The sequence below is a fragment of the Lithobates pipiens genome, unplaced genomic scaffold (assembly GCF_037356315.1).
Source record: "Lithobates pipiens isolate NorthernLeopardFrog02 unplaced genomic scaffold, aLitPip1_a1.2 Scaffold_19, whole genome shotgun sequence".
Lineage (NCBI taxonomy): Eukaryota > Metazoa > Chordata > Amphibia > Anura > Ranidae > Lithobates > Lithobates pipiens.
Window position 1 is genome coordinate 300604704 of NW_027507764.1, and position 16982 is coordinate 300621685.

Sequence of the window (16982 nt, forward strand, 5' to 3'; positions counted from 1 at the left end):
ATTGACTTGTTAAAAAGGGGACTACTAGTGAGTAAAATGACTTTATTTGACAGATAAATAAAAAATGGCACGATATTGACTTGTGGCATCCATCCAGCTATGTATTCGGATGGAATGGATTGGAGTAGATATATATAGCTAGCTTTGTTAAATTGTCATTTTCTATTGAAACTGTGTTTCACGTAATTATAGGACATCAGGCGTTAGGAATGCTGCCTGCAATTAGATAAAAATAGAATTAGGACAGTAAAACAAAAGAATGCAATTACGGCAGGGACAGACTGGTCAAGCATAGCTGCATGCAACTGGAAAAGAAACAAAGAAGCTGTAGGAAAGAGGATTTTTGAAGACAAATTGGAAACATGAAAGGTGAGCATATCTGTAGTCACAGTGTGGCCAAACAATGGTCAGGCTGTCATTTACAAGGGCAATGCTGTAGGTGGGGAGACAAAACAGGTAAGGGATTTAAATGGAAACATGCATGAAAACCACCAAGAGATATTTTGGTAATTTAATACTAGTTAAAGTATAATAAATGTAGAGGGATTAGATCGCCTGTCAGGCTTTTATTTCTTTCTGTGCCGCCATTTGGGAGATTTGCCTATACATATTTATCCTGTTTACCATTATCACTGGGACCGACAGTGAAAAACCATCCCAAATTTTGGGTTGTAACCAGAACAGGAATAGATGGGACATCTTCCAATAGGGACATGAGTTCCGGGGACAGACAGGAATTTCCTCACTTTGGTGGGATTATCCTCACTTCCTGTTTTGGCTATGGGACAGGAAGTAAAGAAAAATATCTCCAGTGAGACAGGGGTTATAACCCTCCCTATTCAATGATGTCACAGTCCCAGAGGATGCTGGAACTGTGACATCATAATGGGCGGGGACATCATCCGGCGATGCCCCTATATAAGTCGCCGCACGCTGCGTGCCTGTCATTGTGGCCAGAGACAGCGACGAGGCAACAGGTCAAGAAGAGAAGAACAGAAGGCCGCGACAGAAGACCGGGCCACTGCTTGTAAAAGAGCTAGAAGAAGGCGTGGTGGCCCAGCAAGAAGAACCGAAGAGGGGGACAAGACCCCCGAAGTCGGAAGAAGAGGGCGGCGGCGAAGAAGAAAGCCGTGCTCCTCCGCTAGTAAAAGAGCTAGCAGAAGATAGCGGAGGAGTCTGGCGAGAAGACCCCCGAAGACGGAAGAAGACCCACGGAGCTGTGCAATAACTATTTTAACCCTTGTGTGTTGTGTTTTTTTTTTACATTTTTTTCACAGGTGAATGGGTAGGGGTACATTGTACCTCATACTCATTCATATAGGGTGGGGGGCCGGTATCTGGGGGTATTCCGGATTTTGATAGGCCCCCAGCCCGCAGACCCCGATGACCAACGTCCAGGGTTGTCAGGAAGAGGCCCTTGTCCTCATCAACATGGGGACAAGGTGCTTTGGGGTGGGGGGACTGCTTGGCCCCACTTCCCCAAAGCACCTCCCCATGTTGAGGGCACGCAGCCTGGTACGGCTCAGGAGGGGGGCGCTCGCTCGTCCCCACCCCCTGTCCTGACCGGCCAGGTAGCGTGCTTGGATAAGGGTCTGATATGGACCTAGAGGGGGACCCCCATGCTGTTTTTTTCGGCGTAGGGCTTCCCCTTTAAATCCATACCAGGTGACGGGGCCAGCGACGCCTCCTTCGCTGGTCCCGACTACCAGGAGCCACGCTCAAAATGAGCGGACTTTCCTCCGTGTGTGGGCGAGTCCATTCATTTCAAAAGTACAGCGGATAGTCCGGCGGACTAAGTCCACCGGACCTAGTCCGCCACAAAAGTACCGTGTGTGGGCAGGTAGCTCGTTCGGAAAGTCCGGCGGATTGTCCGCCAGACTAAGTCCGCTGGATAATCTGATACGTGTGTATGCGGCATAAGAGAAATTCCCAAAACATGGCCTGTTAGGGATACTGTACTTGAGGCAAGGGTTAGAGAACCACTGGTCTAGGGAACAAAATGTTCCTAGAGATTCAAGTATGTTTGTTTTTTTAGTTCATACAGTTAGAAGGATCCTAATATTAAATTATAAAATGCATATGTACATAATATAATGTTTAACACAAACTCATTCACCCCATGTGCATAAGTTGAAGTGTTACTAAACCTTGCATTCATTATACCTGGTCTCCCACAGTACACAGAACATGGAAGTGCAATAGTTTTAGTAAGTATAAACTGGTAAATACCTTTTCTCATCAGCAGTTAGAGCAGTCTTGTGTCTTCTATCAGTGTATGGTTAAAGCTCGTAGGAGCTTTCATTCTACTCTGACTGTCCTATGAGGCTGTAGGACCACTGACCCTCTGTCTGGACAGTGCTGATTGGCCCTATGCTGACCACATGCACTCTTCCAAGAAAAAAAAACCTTTCTAGCAATACACACCAAACTGAGCATGTGCGGAGTGTCCCAAGGCTCTGTACTATCAGCAGATGGTTTGGGGACTGTGGATGAAGGGGTGGATAAGAGAAGACAGCATCAAACAGTATGTTTACACAATGTAGAGGATTAACCCTTTAGGTTCCACAGTGAGTATAACAAGCATGCTTTACTGCATATACAGACTGATGTTACTGTTGTGGGTTTAGTAACACTTTAACAGCAACATTCTAAGAGCAGGGGTCTTTCCTCAAATATTGTTTAATATCTAAGCCAGACTTTCTCAACCTTTTAACCCTAGAGGAACCCCAAAAATAATTTTCATGTCTCGAGGAACCCTTACTAAAACCAAATCATCAGGGCTCAATAGGAACAATGCTCCTTATATTAGTAGTCAATAAGAAGAATGTCCCCCTTAAATTGGTGTTTAGAATGCCACCCTTTAAGACATTTCAAAAGATATTTGGTATCATGCTGCTGGCTTTGCTAAGTGGTGCTAAACCTTGAACTCCGTAGGCATCATCAAATAGGTGGTTCATTAGCCACAGCTGAAGGAACCCTTAGCAACCTCTAGAGGAACCCCAGGGTTCCACTGAAACCTGGTTGAGAATGGCTGACCTAAACGTTAAAGGACAAGTCCAGCCTGAGCTTTTTAGGCTGGGCTTCATCTCTGGGTCACAGGAGTGCAGTTCATTTTGTACTCCTGTGACCCATTTTCAGCAGAGAGCGGTCTGAATTTCGCTCTCCTCTGACGTCACTGCTATCAGTCGAGGCAGCACGTCATTAGACTATTAGCCTATTAGAGCCTCTGGCTCTAATCAGTGCTTCAAAAAAACACCCACCCCCCTAATATCCATGTGTCCGGCCCCTTGCAGGACACCGGACGCATGAATTCCAATGGGGGGTGGGTGTTTTTTTTAAGCACTGATTAGTGGCGGCATGGATGGGGGAGGGCAGCGCTCGTGCACGCTTAATGGACGGGCCGCCCCTGGTGGAGATTGAGAGCAGCAGGATCAACCAGGTTTTTTTGCAGAATACAGAAAATGAATCTCATAGTGATTGAGTAAGCATGAACAGCATGGAATACACCATTTATTTATAGTTTTTATGATGTGGGTTTAGTGACACTTTAAAGGAAGATGTGGTTTGGAATCCAAATGCAGCAGCAACAGTTAAGATACTCCTTAAATGGATAGGTGTGAATGTAACATAAATCTTTTTTCCAAATGTGGAGCGTTTCTGGTATGATGAATAGAGTAGTATTCCAAAATGTTACACTTGCTGTGTATTTGTTCACTTATATATTACCCACTTAGTAAAGGACTGCTTAGGCTGAAGAAAAATTGACCAGTAATTTTAATATGTGCCATGTAGCCGACAAATTCTACTTTTACCTGAAGAGAGGCAACACAGTTCTCTTACATTTTAATATTGCTTACAGCCAGCCACCTTTTGGTAGATACACAACATAAAGAGGTCTAAATATAAAAAAAAAAATCACTGAGCGAATGCCTTAGCATTTGCACAGCCAGTAATGTGCCTGACATATGTATTTTCTATTATCACCCTCTCCATCCAGTGGCCGCAATGTTTTTTTTTCTGATTGTGGTATTTCAGGAAATTACTGCATTATGGCCTCAGGATAAAGTTGGCGATTATGGGAAATACACATATTGGACACATTACAGATATTAGCCACAATTGCCATGTGTACATTTATAGTCAATCTTAAAGTTCTCTTTACTAATATATATATATATATATATATATATATATATATATATATATATATATATATATACACAGTGGGAACGGAAAGTATTCAGACCCTCTTACATTTTTGACACTTTGTTATATTGCAGCCATTTGCTAGAATCATTTAAGTTCATTTTTTCCTCATTAATGTACACACAACACCCCATATTGACAGGAAAACACAGAATTGTTGACATTTTTGCAGATTTATTAAAAAAGAGAAACTGACATATCACATGGTCCTAATTATTCATACCCTTTGCTGTGACACTCATATATTTAACTCAGGTGCTTTCCATTTCTTCTGATCATCCTTGAGATGGTTCTACACCTTCATTTGAGTCCAGCTGTCTTTGATTATACTGTGCATGCCAGAGCAAATGAGAATCATGAGGTCAAAGGAACTGCCTGTGGAGCTCAGAGACAGAATTGTGGCAAGGCACAGATCTGGCCAAGGTTACACAAACATTTCTGCTGCACTTAAGGTTCCTAAGAGCACAGTGGCCTCCATAATCCTTAAATGGAAGACGTTTGGGACGACCGGACCCCTTCCTAGAGCTGGCCGCCCGGCCAAACTGAGCTATCGGGGGAGAAGAGCCTTGGTGAGAGAGGTAAAGAAGAACCCAAAGATCACTGTGGCTGAGCTCCAGAGATGCAGTCGGGAGATGGGAGAAAGTTGTGGAAAGTCATCACTGCAGCCCTCCACCAGTCGGGGGTTTATGGCAGAGTGGCCCGACGGAAGCCTCTCCTCAGTGTGAGACACATGAAAGCCTGCATGGAGTTTGCTAAAAAAATATCTAAAGGACTCCAAGATGGTGAGAAATAAGATTCTCTGGTCTGATGAGACCAAGATAGAACTTTTTGGCCTCAATTCTAAGCGGTATGTGTGGAGAAAACTAGGCACTGCTCATCACCTGTCCAATACAGTCCCAACAATGAAACATGGTGGGGGCAGCATCATGCTGTGGGGGTGTTTTTCAGCTGCAGGGACAGGACGACTGGTTGCAATCGAGGGAAAGATGAATGCGGCCAAGTACAGGGATAGCCTGAACGAAAACCTTCTCCAGAATGCTCAGGACCTGAGACTGAGCCGAAGGTTTACCTTCCAACAAGACAATGACCCTAAGCACACAGCTAAAATAATGAAGGAGTGGCTTCACAACAACTCCGTGATGGTTCTTGAATGGCCCAGTCAGAGCCTTGACTTAAACCCAATTAAGCATCTCTGGAGAGACCTAAAAATGGATGTCCACCAACCTTTACCATCCAACCTGACAGAACTGCAGAAGATCTGCAAGGAGGAATGGCAGAGGATCCCCAAATCCAAGTGTGAAAAACTTGTTGCATCTTTCCCAAAAAGACTCATGGCTGTATTAAATGAAAAGGGTGCTTCTACTAAATACTGAGCAAAAGGGTCTGAATACTTAGGACCATGTGATATTTCAGTTTTTCTTTTTTAATAAATCTGCAAAAATGTCAACAATTCTGTGTTTTTCTGTCAATATGGGGTGCTCGATAGCTCAGTTTGGCCGGACGGCCAGCTCTAGGAAGGGTTCTGGGCATCCCAAACGTCTTCCATTTAAGGATTATGGAGGAACTTTAACCACTTTCAGACCGGACCATTTTGCTGGTAAATGACCAGAGGTCTTTTTACACTTTGGCACTGCGCAGCTTTAACTGGTAATTGCGCGGTCATGCAATGTTGTACCCAAACGAAATTTGCGTCCTTTTCTTCCCACAAATAGAGCTTTCTTTTAAAGGTATTTGACTGACTCTCCGATTTTTATTTTTTGCGATATAAACGTAAAAAGACCGCAAATTTTGAAAAAAAATGATATTTTCTACTTTTTGTTATTAGAAAAATCCAATAAACTCAATTTTAGTCATACATTTAGGCCAAAATGTATTCAGCCACATGTCTTTGGTAAAAAAAAAGTCAATAACTGTATATTTATTGGTTTGCGCAAAAGTTGTCACATCTACAAACTAAGGTACGTTTTCTGGAATTTACGCAGCTTTTAGTTTACGACTGCCTATCTCATTTCTTGAGGTGCTAAAATGGCTGGGCAGTACAAAACCCCCCCAAATGACCCCATTTTGGAAAGTAGACCCCCTAAGGAAATTGATAAGTGGCATGTTGAGCCCATTGAATATTTTATTTTTTTGCCTCAAGCGATTGAATAATGACAAAAAAATATATATATTTTTTTTTTTACACAAAGTTGTCACTAAATGATATATTGCTCACACATGCTATGGGCATATGTGAAATGACACCCCAAAATAAATTCTGCTGCTTCTCCTGAGTACGGGGATACCACATATGTGGGACTTTTTGGGAGCCTAGCCGCGTACGGGGCCCCGAAAGCCAAGAACCGCCTTCAGGCTTTCTAAGGGCGTACATTTTTGATTTCACTTCTCACTACCTATTACAGTTTTGAAGGCCATAAAATGCCAAGATGGCACAAAATCCCCACAAATGACCCCATTTTAGAAAGTAGACACCCCAAGCTATTCGCTGAGAGGCATGTTGAGTCCATGGAATATTTTATATTTTGCCACAAGTTGCGGGAAAATTACAAACTTTAATTTTTTTTTATTTTTTTTTCACAAAGTTGTCACTAAATGATATATTGCTCACGCATGCCATGGGCATATGTGAAATGACACCCCAAAATAAATTCTGCTGCTTCTCCTGAGTACGGGGATACCACATGTGTGGGATTTTTTGGGAGCCTAGCCGCGTACGGGGCCCCGAAAGCCAAGAACCGCCTTCAGGTTTTCTAAGGGCGTAAATATTTGACTTCACTCCTCACTACCTATTACAGTTTTGAAGGCCATAAAATGCCAAGATGGCACAAAACCCCCACAAATGACCCCATTTTAGAAAGTAGACACCCCAAGCTATTTGCTGAGAGGCATGTTGAGTCCATGGAATATTTTATATTTTGCCAGAAGTTGCGGGAATATTACAAACTTTTTTTTTTTTTTTCACAAAGTTGTCACTAAATGATATATTGCTCACGCATGCCATGGGCATATGTGAAATGACACCCCAAAATAAATTCTGCTGCTTCTCCTGAGTACGGGGATACCACATATGTGGGACTTTTTGGGAGCCTAGCCGCGTACGGGGCCCCGAAAACCAAGCACCGCCTTCAGGCTTTCTAAGGGCGTTACAGTTTTGAAGGCCATAAAATGCCAAGATGGCACAAACCCCCCCAAATGACCCCATTTTGGAAAGTAGACACCCCTAAATTTAGGGGTACACTAGTGAGACTAGGTAATAAATGGCGGGTGCCCTGAAACTATAAAAAAATAACTAACCAACCAGCGTCACCTGTAACAGTTATATGGTGATCACTGGTGAAAGGGTTAACTAGGGGGCAATCAGGGGGCTTTATGCGGTAGTATATGGGGGTCCCTGGCGCTATAAAAAGCTGCGGCGAACCTAAATACCTACCTGCCTAACTAGCGTCACCTGTGACACTAATACAGCGATCAGAAAAACGATCGCTTATTAGGCTGGGTTCACACTGGAGCGATGCGGGAACGCCACAAATCCGCGGCGGGTTCCCGCATCGCATGCCTCCCGGTGGCAGTGCCCTATGCGAACTGCTGGGAGTGTCAGTGAAATGTTAATGACACCCCCAGATCAGTTCGCATATCGCAGTGCGATCTGCAAACTCGGATCGCATGGTGTGAACACCCAATGCGATCCGATTCTGCTGCGGACCAAAAAAAGGGCCCCGTGCGAGTTTGCGGCGGGTGCGGCGGGTGCAACGCGAATTCAGCCATACTATCTGTATGGCTGAACTCGAATCGCACAGAGATCGGATGTGATTTGCACTGCAGTGCGGTGCGAATCACATCTGTTCTCATAAACCGCTGCAATGTGAACCCAGCCTTAGTGACACTGGCGACGGGGGGTGATCACGGGGTTAAACCTTTATTGGGGGGGTTAGGGGGGTACCTTAGAACTAAAGGGGGCTAACCCTAACTGCCCTAACAGTTATTACAGTCACAAATGACACCCGCCGGGTGATCAGGGGGTTAAACCTTTATTATTAGGTAATAAATGGCGGGTGCCCTGTAACTATAAAAAAATAACTAACCAACCAGCGTCACCTGTAACAGTTATATGGTGATCACTGGTGAAAGGGTTAACTAGGGGGCAATCAGGGGGCTTTATGCGGTAGTATATGGGGGTCCCTGGGGCTATAAAAAGTTGCGGCGAACCTAAATACCTACCTGCCTAACTAGCGTCACCTGTGACACTAATACAGCGATCAGAAAAACGATCGCTTATTAGGCTGGGTTCACACTGGAGCGATGCGGGAACGCCACGAATCCGCGGCGGGTTCCCGTATCACATGCCTCCCGGCGGCAGTTCACACCGCCCTATGCGAACTGCTGGGAGTGTCAGTGAAATGTTAATGACACCCCCAGATCAGTTCGCATATCGCAGTGCGATCGGCAAACTCGGATCGCATGGTGCGAATCACATTCGTTCTCATAAACCGCTGCAATGTGAACCCAGCCTTAGTGACACTGGCGACGGGGGGTGATCACGGGGTTAAACCTTTATTGGGGGGGTTAGGGGGGCACATTAGAACTAAAGGGGGCTAACCCTAACTGCCCTAACAGTTATTACAGTCACAAATGACACCAATGCAAAAAAAAAATGCAATTGGTGTCACTGTGACTGGGGGGGGCAGGGGTAATTGGGGGGGTGATCGGGGGGTAAAGGGGGGGTGTGAGTGTGCCTGGCATGTTCTACTGTATTGTGTAGTGTTTGTGCAACTCACCGATCCTCTCTCCTCGGTGCCGGAACGAAAAATACCGACACGGAGGAGAGATTACATCACTTCCTCTCCTGTGAGGAGAGGAAGTGATGTCGTGGAGCATTTCTATTCGTCGGGAGCGATCGCGAGGGGGTGGCCATGAATGAATGGCTGCCCCCTCATCCCGGATCGCTCCCGAACGAATGCCGACCGCCGCAGGCACCGGGGGGGGGGGGGGGGCCCGATCGGGCCCCCCACCCGCGGGAAGGCAGGGACTTATATATACGCCCATATGCCTGCCCGTGCCATCCTGCCGACGTATATCGTCGTGCGGCGGTCGGCAAGTGGTTAAGTGCAGCAGAAATTTTTTGGAACCTTGGCCAGATCTATGCCTTGTCACAATTCTGTCTCTGAGCTCCTCAGGCAGTTCCTTGGATCATGGTGCCGATCCGTTGCACCCCTATTTAGCACTGGGAAACACTTTTTGAAAAATAAAAAGTGCATTTTATATACATCTATATAGATCAGACCAAAATGAGGGGGACATGTCAGCGACAGTCCCTCGAAAATCAGGGACAGTTGGGAGCTATGCTATTGGGGGGCAATGGAATTTGCAGCGGCACTTCAAAATCAGGGATAGAAGAGAGTGATATTTTGATGGGAGATACTGCGTTGAACTACTGGTTTGAGGATGACAGAGAATTGTTTTGCTTGGAAGCATGTTGGGTTGAGGATATAGAAAGTGATAACTTCAGGTAACATGTGCTGCTTGTGGTGAAGTTACTGCAACTTTTCTAGGGCAATGTGTTGCTAAATAGGAAGAGACTGGAACAAAAAAAGAATAGTAGACATGTATACGTGGAATTGGTGCCTTACCCATAACATGCTGTGATACCTATCATCATTAGAATATACACATTGGTCCTCAACAGCTTTGAATATAATCCAGTTTAAAGTTCAAAAATGTGGAAGAGACTAGGCAAGTGTGTTATTTTTGTCAGCGTTTGCTAAATATTTACATTGACATTTTGTAATTGATTTACTCTTTATTTTATTCAAGGGCGAATTACTTAATCCATGTCGATGTGATGGTTCTGTAAGGTACACTCATCAACTCTGCCTTTTAAAATGGATTAGCGAAAGAGGATCATGGACTTGTGAACTATGCTGCTACAGATACCAAGTTATAGCTATTAAAATGAAGAAACCTTGTCAGGTAAGGCAAACCATCTGCATCTGCACTTTTTTTTCAACCAGTTGAATGAATACAAATGGCATTAGGCCATAGTTAGCTACAGATTTGAACATAATTGGTTACTGTTGTCCAGTAGAGTGGATTAATTTGCAAAGAACATGTAGTTAACTAATCAGAAATGCTTTTTTTTAAGAGTATGTGTTCACTAAACAACTAAAATCTCATTAATCTGATTGCTGTGAATTGCAGAATATTGCTGTATTAAAGAGGAGCTCCAGTCTCCCCCCGCATCGCATAGTAGCTCATTATGTGTCACTTACTGGAAACTAAAGCCCGTGATGTCACCGTTGTCCCCACTAGCAGGGAGCGTCCATCTTCACCCTTTTTCCTTCCAGGGCTGCAAACTCTGGTTGGGAGTCGCCAGTCATGGCATGACCCCTATTGGAAATGGTACGATGTGTCCTTTCTAAAATGCCGTAGTCATCAGCGGTCGGCATTTTGGTAAATGTCTCCTAAACTGTAGAGGTTTATGAGATATTTCCAGCACCTACAGGTAAACGTAATATAGGCTTACCTGTAGGTGAAAGTTATTGTATGGGCTGTACAACCACTTTAAAGCGGACCTTCGATTATTTTTTCATATTTCCATCTATTAAATCATCTGCTAGTAAATACTTTATAAAGCCCACTTCCTGTTTCTTGTTGAGTAAAAAGCCTAGGCTTATGACATCATGCACAACTCTCTCTCTCTCAATCTCGTGAGAGTTTGCCAGGAAGGGATGGGGATGAGTCATACGAGGGCCAATGAGAGCTGCAGAGCTGGAGGTCTGCCTCTGTATGTCTGTGTAAAGAAGTAAACAGGCAGTAGCTTCAGCTGCCCACAGTTAAAATGGTTGCAGCCAAACTCAGTGGAGGGAGATTTCTGCAGCATATTTGGCAAGTACAGAATCACAGTATATAAAATAATATGCAGTGGTTGGAAGGAAGCTTCAGAATGTCAAAAAGGTTTTTATTACATATTATGTGAGCAGACTGCAGTTTCTCACAGTCAGTTTCCTACTGTTCATGCGTGAGCTGCGCTGCACTTTGTGAATGGTCCTGCAGTTTTCTGGGACCAGTGATTTGTCTCAGAAGGCTGCAGGGGAACAGGGGTGACCAAACTTGCACCTCAGATTACTGATATCTGACTGAAAGTTGGAGTGGGTACCTGCTCTGACCAAAAAATGCCAAATGTGGCAGTGGAGGGGTAGAGAATGCAAACAAGCGGATCTTCCCCCTTTATGTGATGTTCCACTTTAAGGTTGTCAAATAGGAAAATGCCTATAACATTGGTGATCAGGAGGAATGCAAGTGGTGGTAAGAATGCCATCCTTAAAGAGGGCTAAAAAGATCATTTGTGTCATGCTTTTGGCTATGCCTAGAGGTGTTGGCCCTGAAACGATGCAGGTATCTTCAAAAAGGAGGTCAATGAGCTACAGCTTAACCACTTCAGCCCCGGAAGGATTTACCCCCTTAAAGAGGAAGTAAACCCTGATGAGTTTACTTCCTCTTTGATTCCCTGCAAAGGTACATGGACTACTATGCATCGCATAGTAGTCCATTATGTGTCACTTACCTGACACAGGAGCCAGCGAAGTCACCGCTGTCCCCTGTAGTCCGGAGCATCCATCTTCTCGGGGGGTCTCGCTGCTCCGCCGCTGTCATTGGACGAAGCCGCGATGACATCACCCCCGTGCGCACGGGATCCGCCACTCACGGCATATCGCCATAGACAGCGGCGCGCTCAGTGTGTCTGCGTGCCACCGTGTACGGCGCATGTGCCTGTGTTTTGGCAAATATCTCCTAAACCTATTCTTGGACCTACAGGTAAGCCTTAATCTAGGGTTACCTGTAGGTCAAAGTGGTTTGTAAGGGTTTACAACCACTTTAATCACCAGGCCATTTTTTGTGATACGGCACTGCATTGCTTTAACTGACAATTGCGTGGTCGTTGCACATTGTACACAAACAAAATTTATGTCCTTTTTTTCCCCACAAATAGAGCTTTCTTTTGGTGGCATTTGATCACCTCTGCGGTTTTGAGCGACAATTTGGAAAAAAAAAACAATATTTTTTTACTTTTTGCTATAATAAATAAATAAATAAAAAATTCTTCATCAGTTTAGGCCAATATGTGTTCTACATATTTAAAAAAAAAAAATTGCAATAAGCGTATATTGATTGATTTGATTGAGTCGATAGATTTATGGCATTTTAATATATATATATATATATATATATATATATATATATATATATATATATATATATATATATATATTTTTTACTAGTAATGGCAGTGATCCTCTCTAACATGGTTAAACTATAGGTGTTACCTGCGTATCACATATGACATTAAAGAGGATCAAGATATACAGATGTTTGCCGTCAACATGTCTCACTTTACTCTCGCATGTTAGGTAACCAACCTAGACTATCTGTAATAAGGAGTGAGTATCTCCTTGCTCAATAATAGAGAAAAAACTAACAGAGAAAATTAATGAACAAAACCTGTATAGTAATAGGGCTACATTAGAAAAGCTGCTGTAAGATTGATCTTTGATCTTGCATGTAAGATCAATTACTGAAATGCAGTACAAGAGAGTACAAAGGAGATTTTCACAAGGGAAAAAATGGCAGAAGAAAAGAAGAAAAAGGAAAAAAGGAAGCAATTCAGCTAATCTTCCATGAGCTCTCTACTTCTTCTGAAGCGTAGAATTGAATCTAGCTACCGTGTCAGTCAGGGAGCTCACCATTTTCTCCTGGGCTATTATCCAGGAAATTTTCCGTTTAGCTGCCAAAAAAAGAATCTTTGGTTGTTTCCATGCACTTGCCATGGTCAATTTAGCACCCAAAAAGATAAAGAAGAAGTCCCTGGTAGCTCCATTGGTGTCTGGTAAATGCTCATTGAGTAGGGCCATAGAGAGGCTCTTGCGGATCATATAGAAGATTCTGTTCCTAAATCCCTTCAGGTTTGGGCATTCACACCAGATGTGGATCATTGATCCTGATGATGCACAGTCTCTGAAGCAGAGAGTCAAGGAAGAGGGAAACATTTTCGCTAATCTAGTTGGGACTAAGTACCATCTGGTAATCACCTTGAGGTTCGCCTCTATAAGAGCGATATTTCATATGCCTCTACAGGCTCGGAACAAGTTTTTATTCCAGGTTTCGATACTCCAGCTGACTTCGATTTTGTTATTCCATGCGTATATGTAAGGTAGTTTGGTGCTATCTGTGGCCACTGACAGGTAAATAATCAAAATACCCCTCCCCCCCCCCCTCTCTGTGGTTTGGCCACACCATAGTTTATAGGTGAAAAAACATGTATATAGCCAGTACCACTACCTGAATAAATATCGTGTGCCACATCCGATATTAAAAGAACCAAAAAAGAAAATCCCCTAGGGTGGACTTTTAAGGCACAGGATATTAATTCTCCAAAAAGAAGTAAATTAAAAAAATAAGCTTTAAGTCATTTATTACAAAAATACACAAAAACAAACGTGTATGCATATTAAAAACATGAAGTGTTTGAACATCTCTCAATAAATGGGCACAAGATATAAGTACACATTATGATCAAAAAAGTTTATTTTTTTTCTATTCCACATCCAACGCGTTTCGGAGATTGTAGCTTTCTCCCTCTTCAAGGGTAAAAATGTGGAAAAACCGGATGCTCAGCGTGTACAGACATACTTCAGTTAGTATAAAACCATGTTTTGGGACAAGGACGCTCAAAAGATCTTCCCTCAAGGGGTCCCCAGGGAACATAAATAAATGGAAGGGTCTATGCCCATCGGTCGGCAGAGAAACTGTAGAGTACTAGGATGGTAACTGCCCTTACACCACCAAGGGGGTAACACATGAGACGCAAAAAGGGCTGGAAAAGGCACACTGGGGTCGGAAAAGGTAAGAGAACCCTGTAGGGGGGTTGACATATTGCTCACATGAGGGCCTTAAATTCGACGAAATCATAGCACTTGGTGGAGGAGAACTAATGTGTGGCCGCACGTCCCGTCATCTGTCCATGAAAAGGCCTTCTCCCTTTCATGGACAGATGATGGGACGAGCGGCCACACATTAGTACTTTTGATGTCTGCCATTCGTTCTCTTTTAATTTTGGAGGAGATTTGGATTTGTACAGCGTGGCCCCCGATCCTGCTCTTCTGGGGTCCCTCAGCTGTGCTCCTGGCTCCTCGCCGCATCGAGTGCCCCCTCGGAGGCATTCCAAGGGGGCTCCCAAGTATTGCTGCTGCGTCCATTGACACAGACAGCAGGACTGAGCCCCGTCATCATCACTGGATTTGATTGACAGCAGCGGGAGCCAATGAGGACCCAAGACAGTGGCTGGTGCTGCTGGGTAGGGATGAGCTTCGTGTTCGAGTCGAACGCATGTTCGACTCGAACATCGGTCGTTCGTGCGTTCGCCGAATTCCGAACGTTTGGGCCGTTCGCGGCAAAATTCGCGTGGCCCACAATGCACTGCGATGGCGCAATGCATTGCTGTCTCACGATTGGCCAAGCATGCACTGTGACCCCGCATGCTTGGCCAATCGCAGCGCCAGCAGCGAGGAGAGCCATGGTTGGCCACAGGCATCCTGCCTGTGGCCAATCATAGCTCAGGCTGTGTAGTGCACGCCCCACACTATATAAGGCCGCCATTAAGGCAGCCTCGTGCAGTGTGTTGGCGTCTGAAGCAGTGGGTGTTCTGTGTACCTTCAACACAGTTACACACCAATCGTTTTTGGCTGATTTACTATCTTGCTCTTGTGTAGTGGTTACTGTCTGTGCCCTGACCGCAGTATACACCACTATATTCACCTCACCTATATAGCTAGTGATCTAGCTTTAATAATAGAGCTTGCAGTCAGTAGTGTTAGTGCGTGCTGTCTGCGTGCTCTGTACCCAGTACATACCACTATATATACCTACATAGCTGTTCTCTATTTGAGCCCGATTGTCATCTGCAGGAGTTATAGGAAGTTGTGTGTGCTTCCAGCACAGCACAGTATACATCTGTATATACCCCTTTAACTCTGCTGTTTTCTGGTTATTGTCTGCGTGCCCTGACCGCAGTATACACCGTGATATTCACCTCACCTATATAGCTAGTGGTCCATCTTTAACAATAGAGCTTGCAGTCAGTAGTGTCACTCAGGAGATAGTGCGTGCTGTGTGCGTGCTCTGTACCCAGTACATACCGCTATAATCCACCTACATAGCTGTTCTTTATTTGGGCCCGATTGTCATCTGCAGGAGTTATAGGAAGTTGTGTGTGCTTCCAGCACAGCACAGTATACATCTGTATATACCCCTTTAACTCTGCTGTTTTCTGGTTATTGTCTGCGTGCCCTGACCGCAGTATACACCGTGATATTCACCTCACCTATATAGCTAGTGGTCCATCTTTAACAATAGAGCTTGCAGTCAGTAGTGTCACTCAGGAGATAGTGCGTGCTGTGTGCGTGCTCTGTACCCAGTACATACCGCTATAATCCACCTACATAGCTGTTCTCTATTTGGGCCCGATTGTCATCTGCAGGAGTTATAGGAAGTTGTGTGTGCTTCCAGCACAGCACAGTATACATCTGTATATACCCCTTTAACTCTGCTGTTTTCTGGTTATTGTCTGCATGCCCTGACCGCAGTATACACCGTGATATTCACCTCACCTATATAGCTAGTGGTCCATCTTTAACAATAGAGCTTGCAGTCAGTAGTGTCACTCAGGAGATAGTGCGTGCTGTGTGCGTGCTCTGTACCCAGTACATACCGCTATAATCCACCTACATAGCTGTTCTCTATTTGGGCCCGATTGTCATCTGCAGGAGTTATAGGAAGTTGTGTGTGCTTCCAGCACAGCACAGTATACATCTGTATATACCCCTTTAACTCTGCTGTTTTCTGGTTATTGTCTGCGTGCCCTGACCGCAGTATACACCGTGATATTCACCTCACCTATATAGCTAGTGGTCCATCTTTAACAATAGAGCTTGCAGCCAGTAGTGTCACTCAGGAGATAGTGCGTGCTGTGTGCGTGCTCTGTACCCAGTACATACCGCTATAATCCACCTACATAGCTGTTCTCTATTTGGGCCCGATTGTCATCTGCAGGAGTTATTGGAAGTTGTGTGTGCTTCCAGCACAGCACAGTATACATCAGTATATACCCCTTTAACTCTGCTGTTCTATAAAAAAGGCATCTGCAGGAGTTAGTGGGTGTTGTGTGCCTCCAGCACAATATAAACTACCCAACTACTGTTTTACCCAACTCCCTTCAGGCCATTACCATGTCTGGAAGGCCAGCAAGGAGAGGCAGACAGGCGCGAGCCGATAAAAGAGGGCAAGCAGGCTCTGTGTCTAGAGACAACAGTGCTGGTCGTGGACGCGGTGCATTGTCATCAGCACGTGGCCATGGGACATGCTTGTCCTTCTTTTCTGCAGCTGGACATGTTGAACCGCAACATGCCAACGACTTGGTAGAGTGGATGACCAAGCCCTCTTCATCCTCCTCATCCTCTCTCACCCAGTCTCAGGGTAGTAGAAAAGCAGCTGCCAACACATCGTCGTCCCTCCTCTCAATGTCATCATCAGTGACTCCTTCCCTAGACCCACCACGTCCTCCTGAGGAGTCTCCTGAACTCTTTGAGCACAGTGTTGGGTACATGCTCCAGGAGGATGCCCAGTGTTTGGTGGGCTCTGATGATGACACTCAGCTAGAGGAAGGCAGTAGCGTGAGCGCAGAGAGAGAGGATGCTCAAGAAGCACAGCAATCTGGCAGTCATGTT

General features: G+C 44.7%; 1 protein-coding gene across 1 annotated transcript in view; it reads left to right on the top strand.

The window, feature by feature from the left end:
* Nucleotides 1-16982, top strand: part of MARCHF11 (membrane associated ring-CH-type finger 11) — a 183151-nt gene that overhangs the window by 108540 nt on the left and 57629 nt on the right. The window contains exon 2 of the mRNA XM_077493945.1: nt 10018-10173. Coding sequence (XP_077350071.1) covers nt 10018-10173 — 156 coding nt within the window. The remainder of the gene's footprint in view (nt 1-10017; nt 10174-16982) is intronic.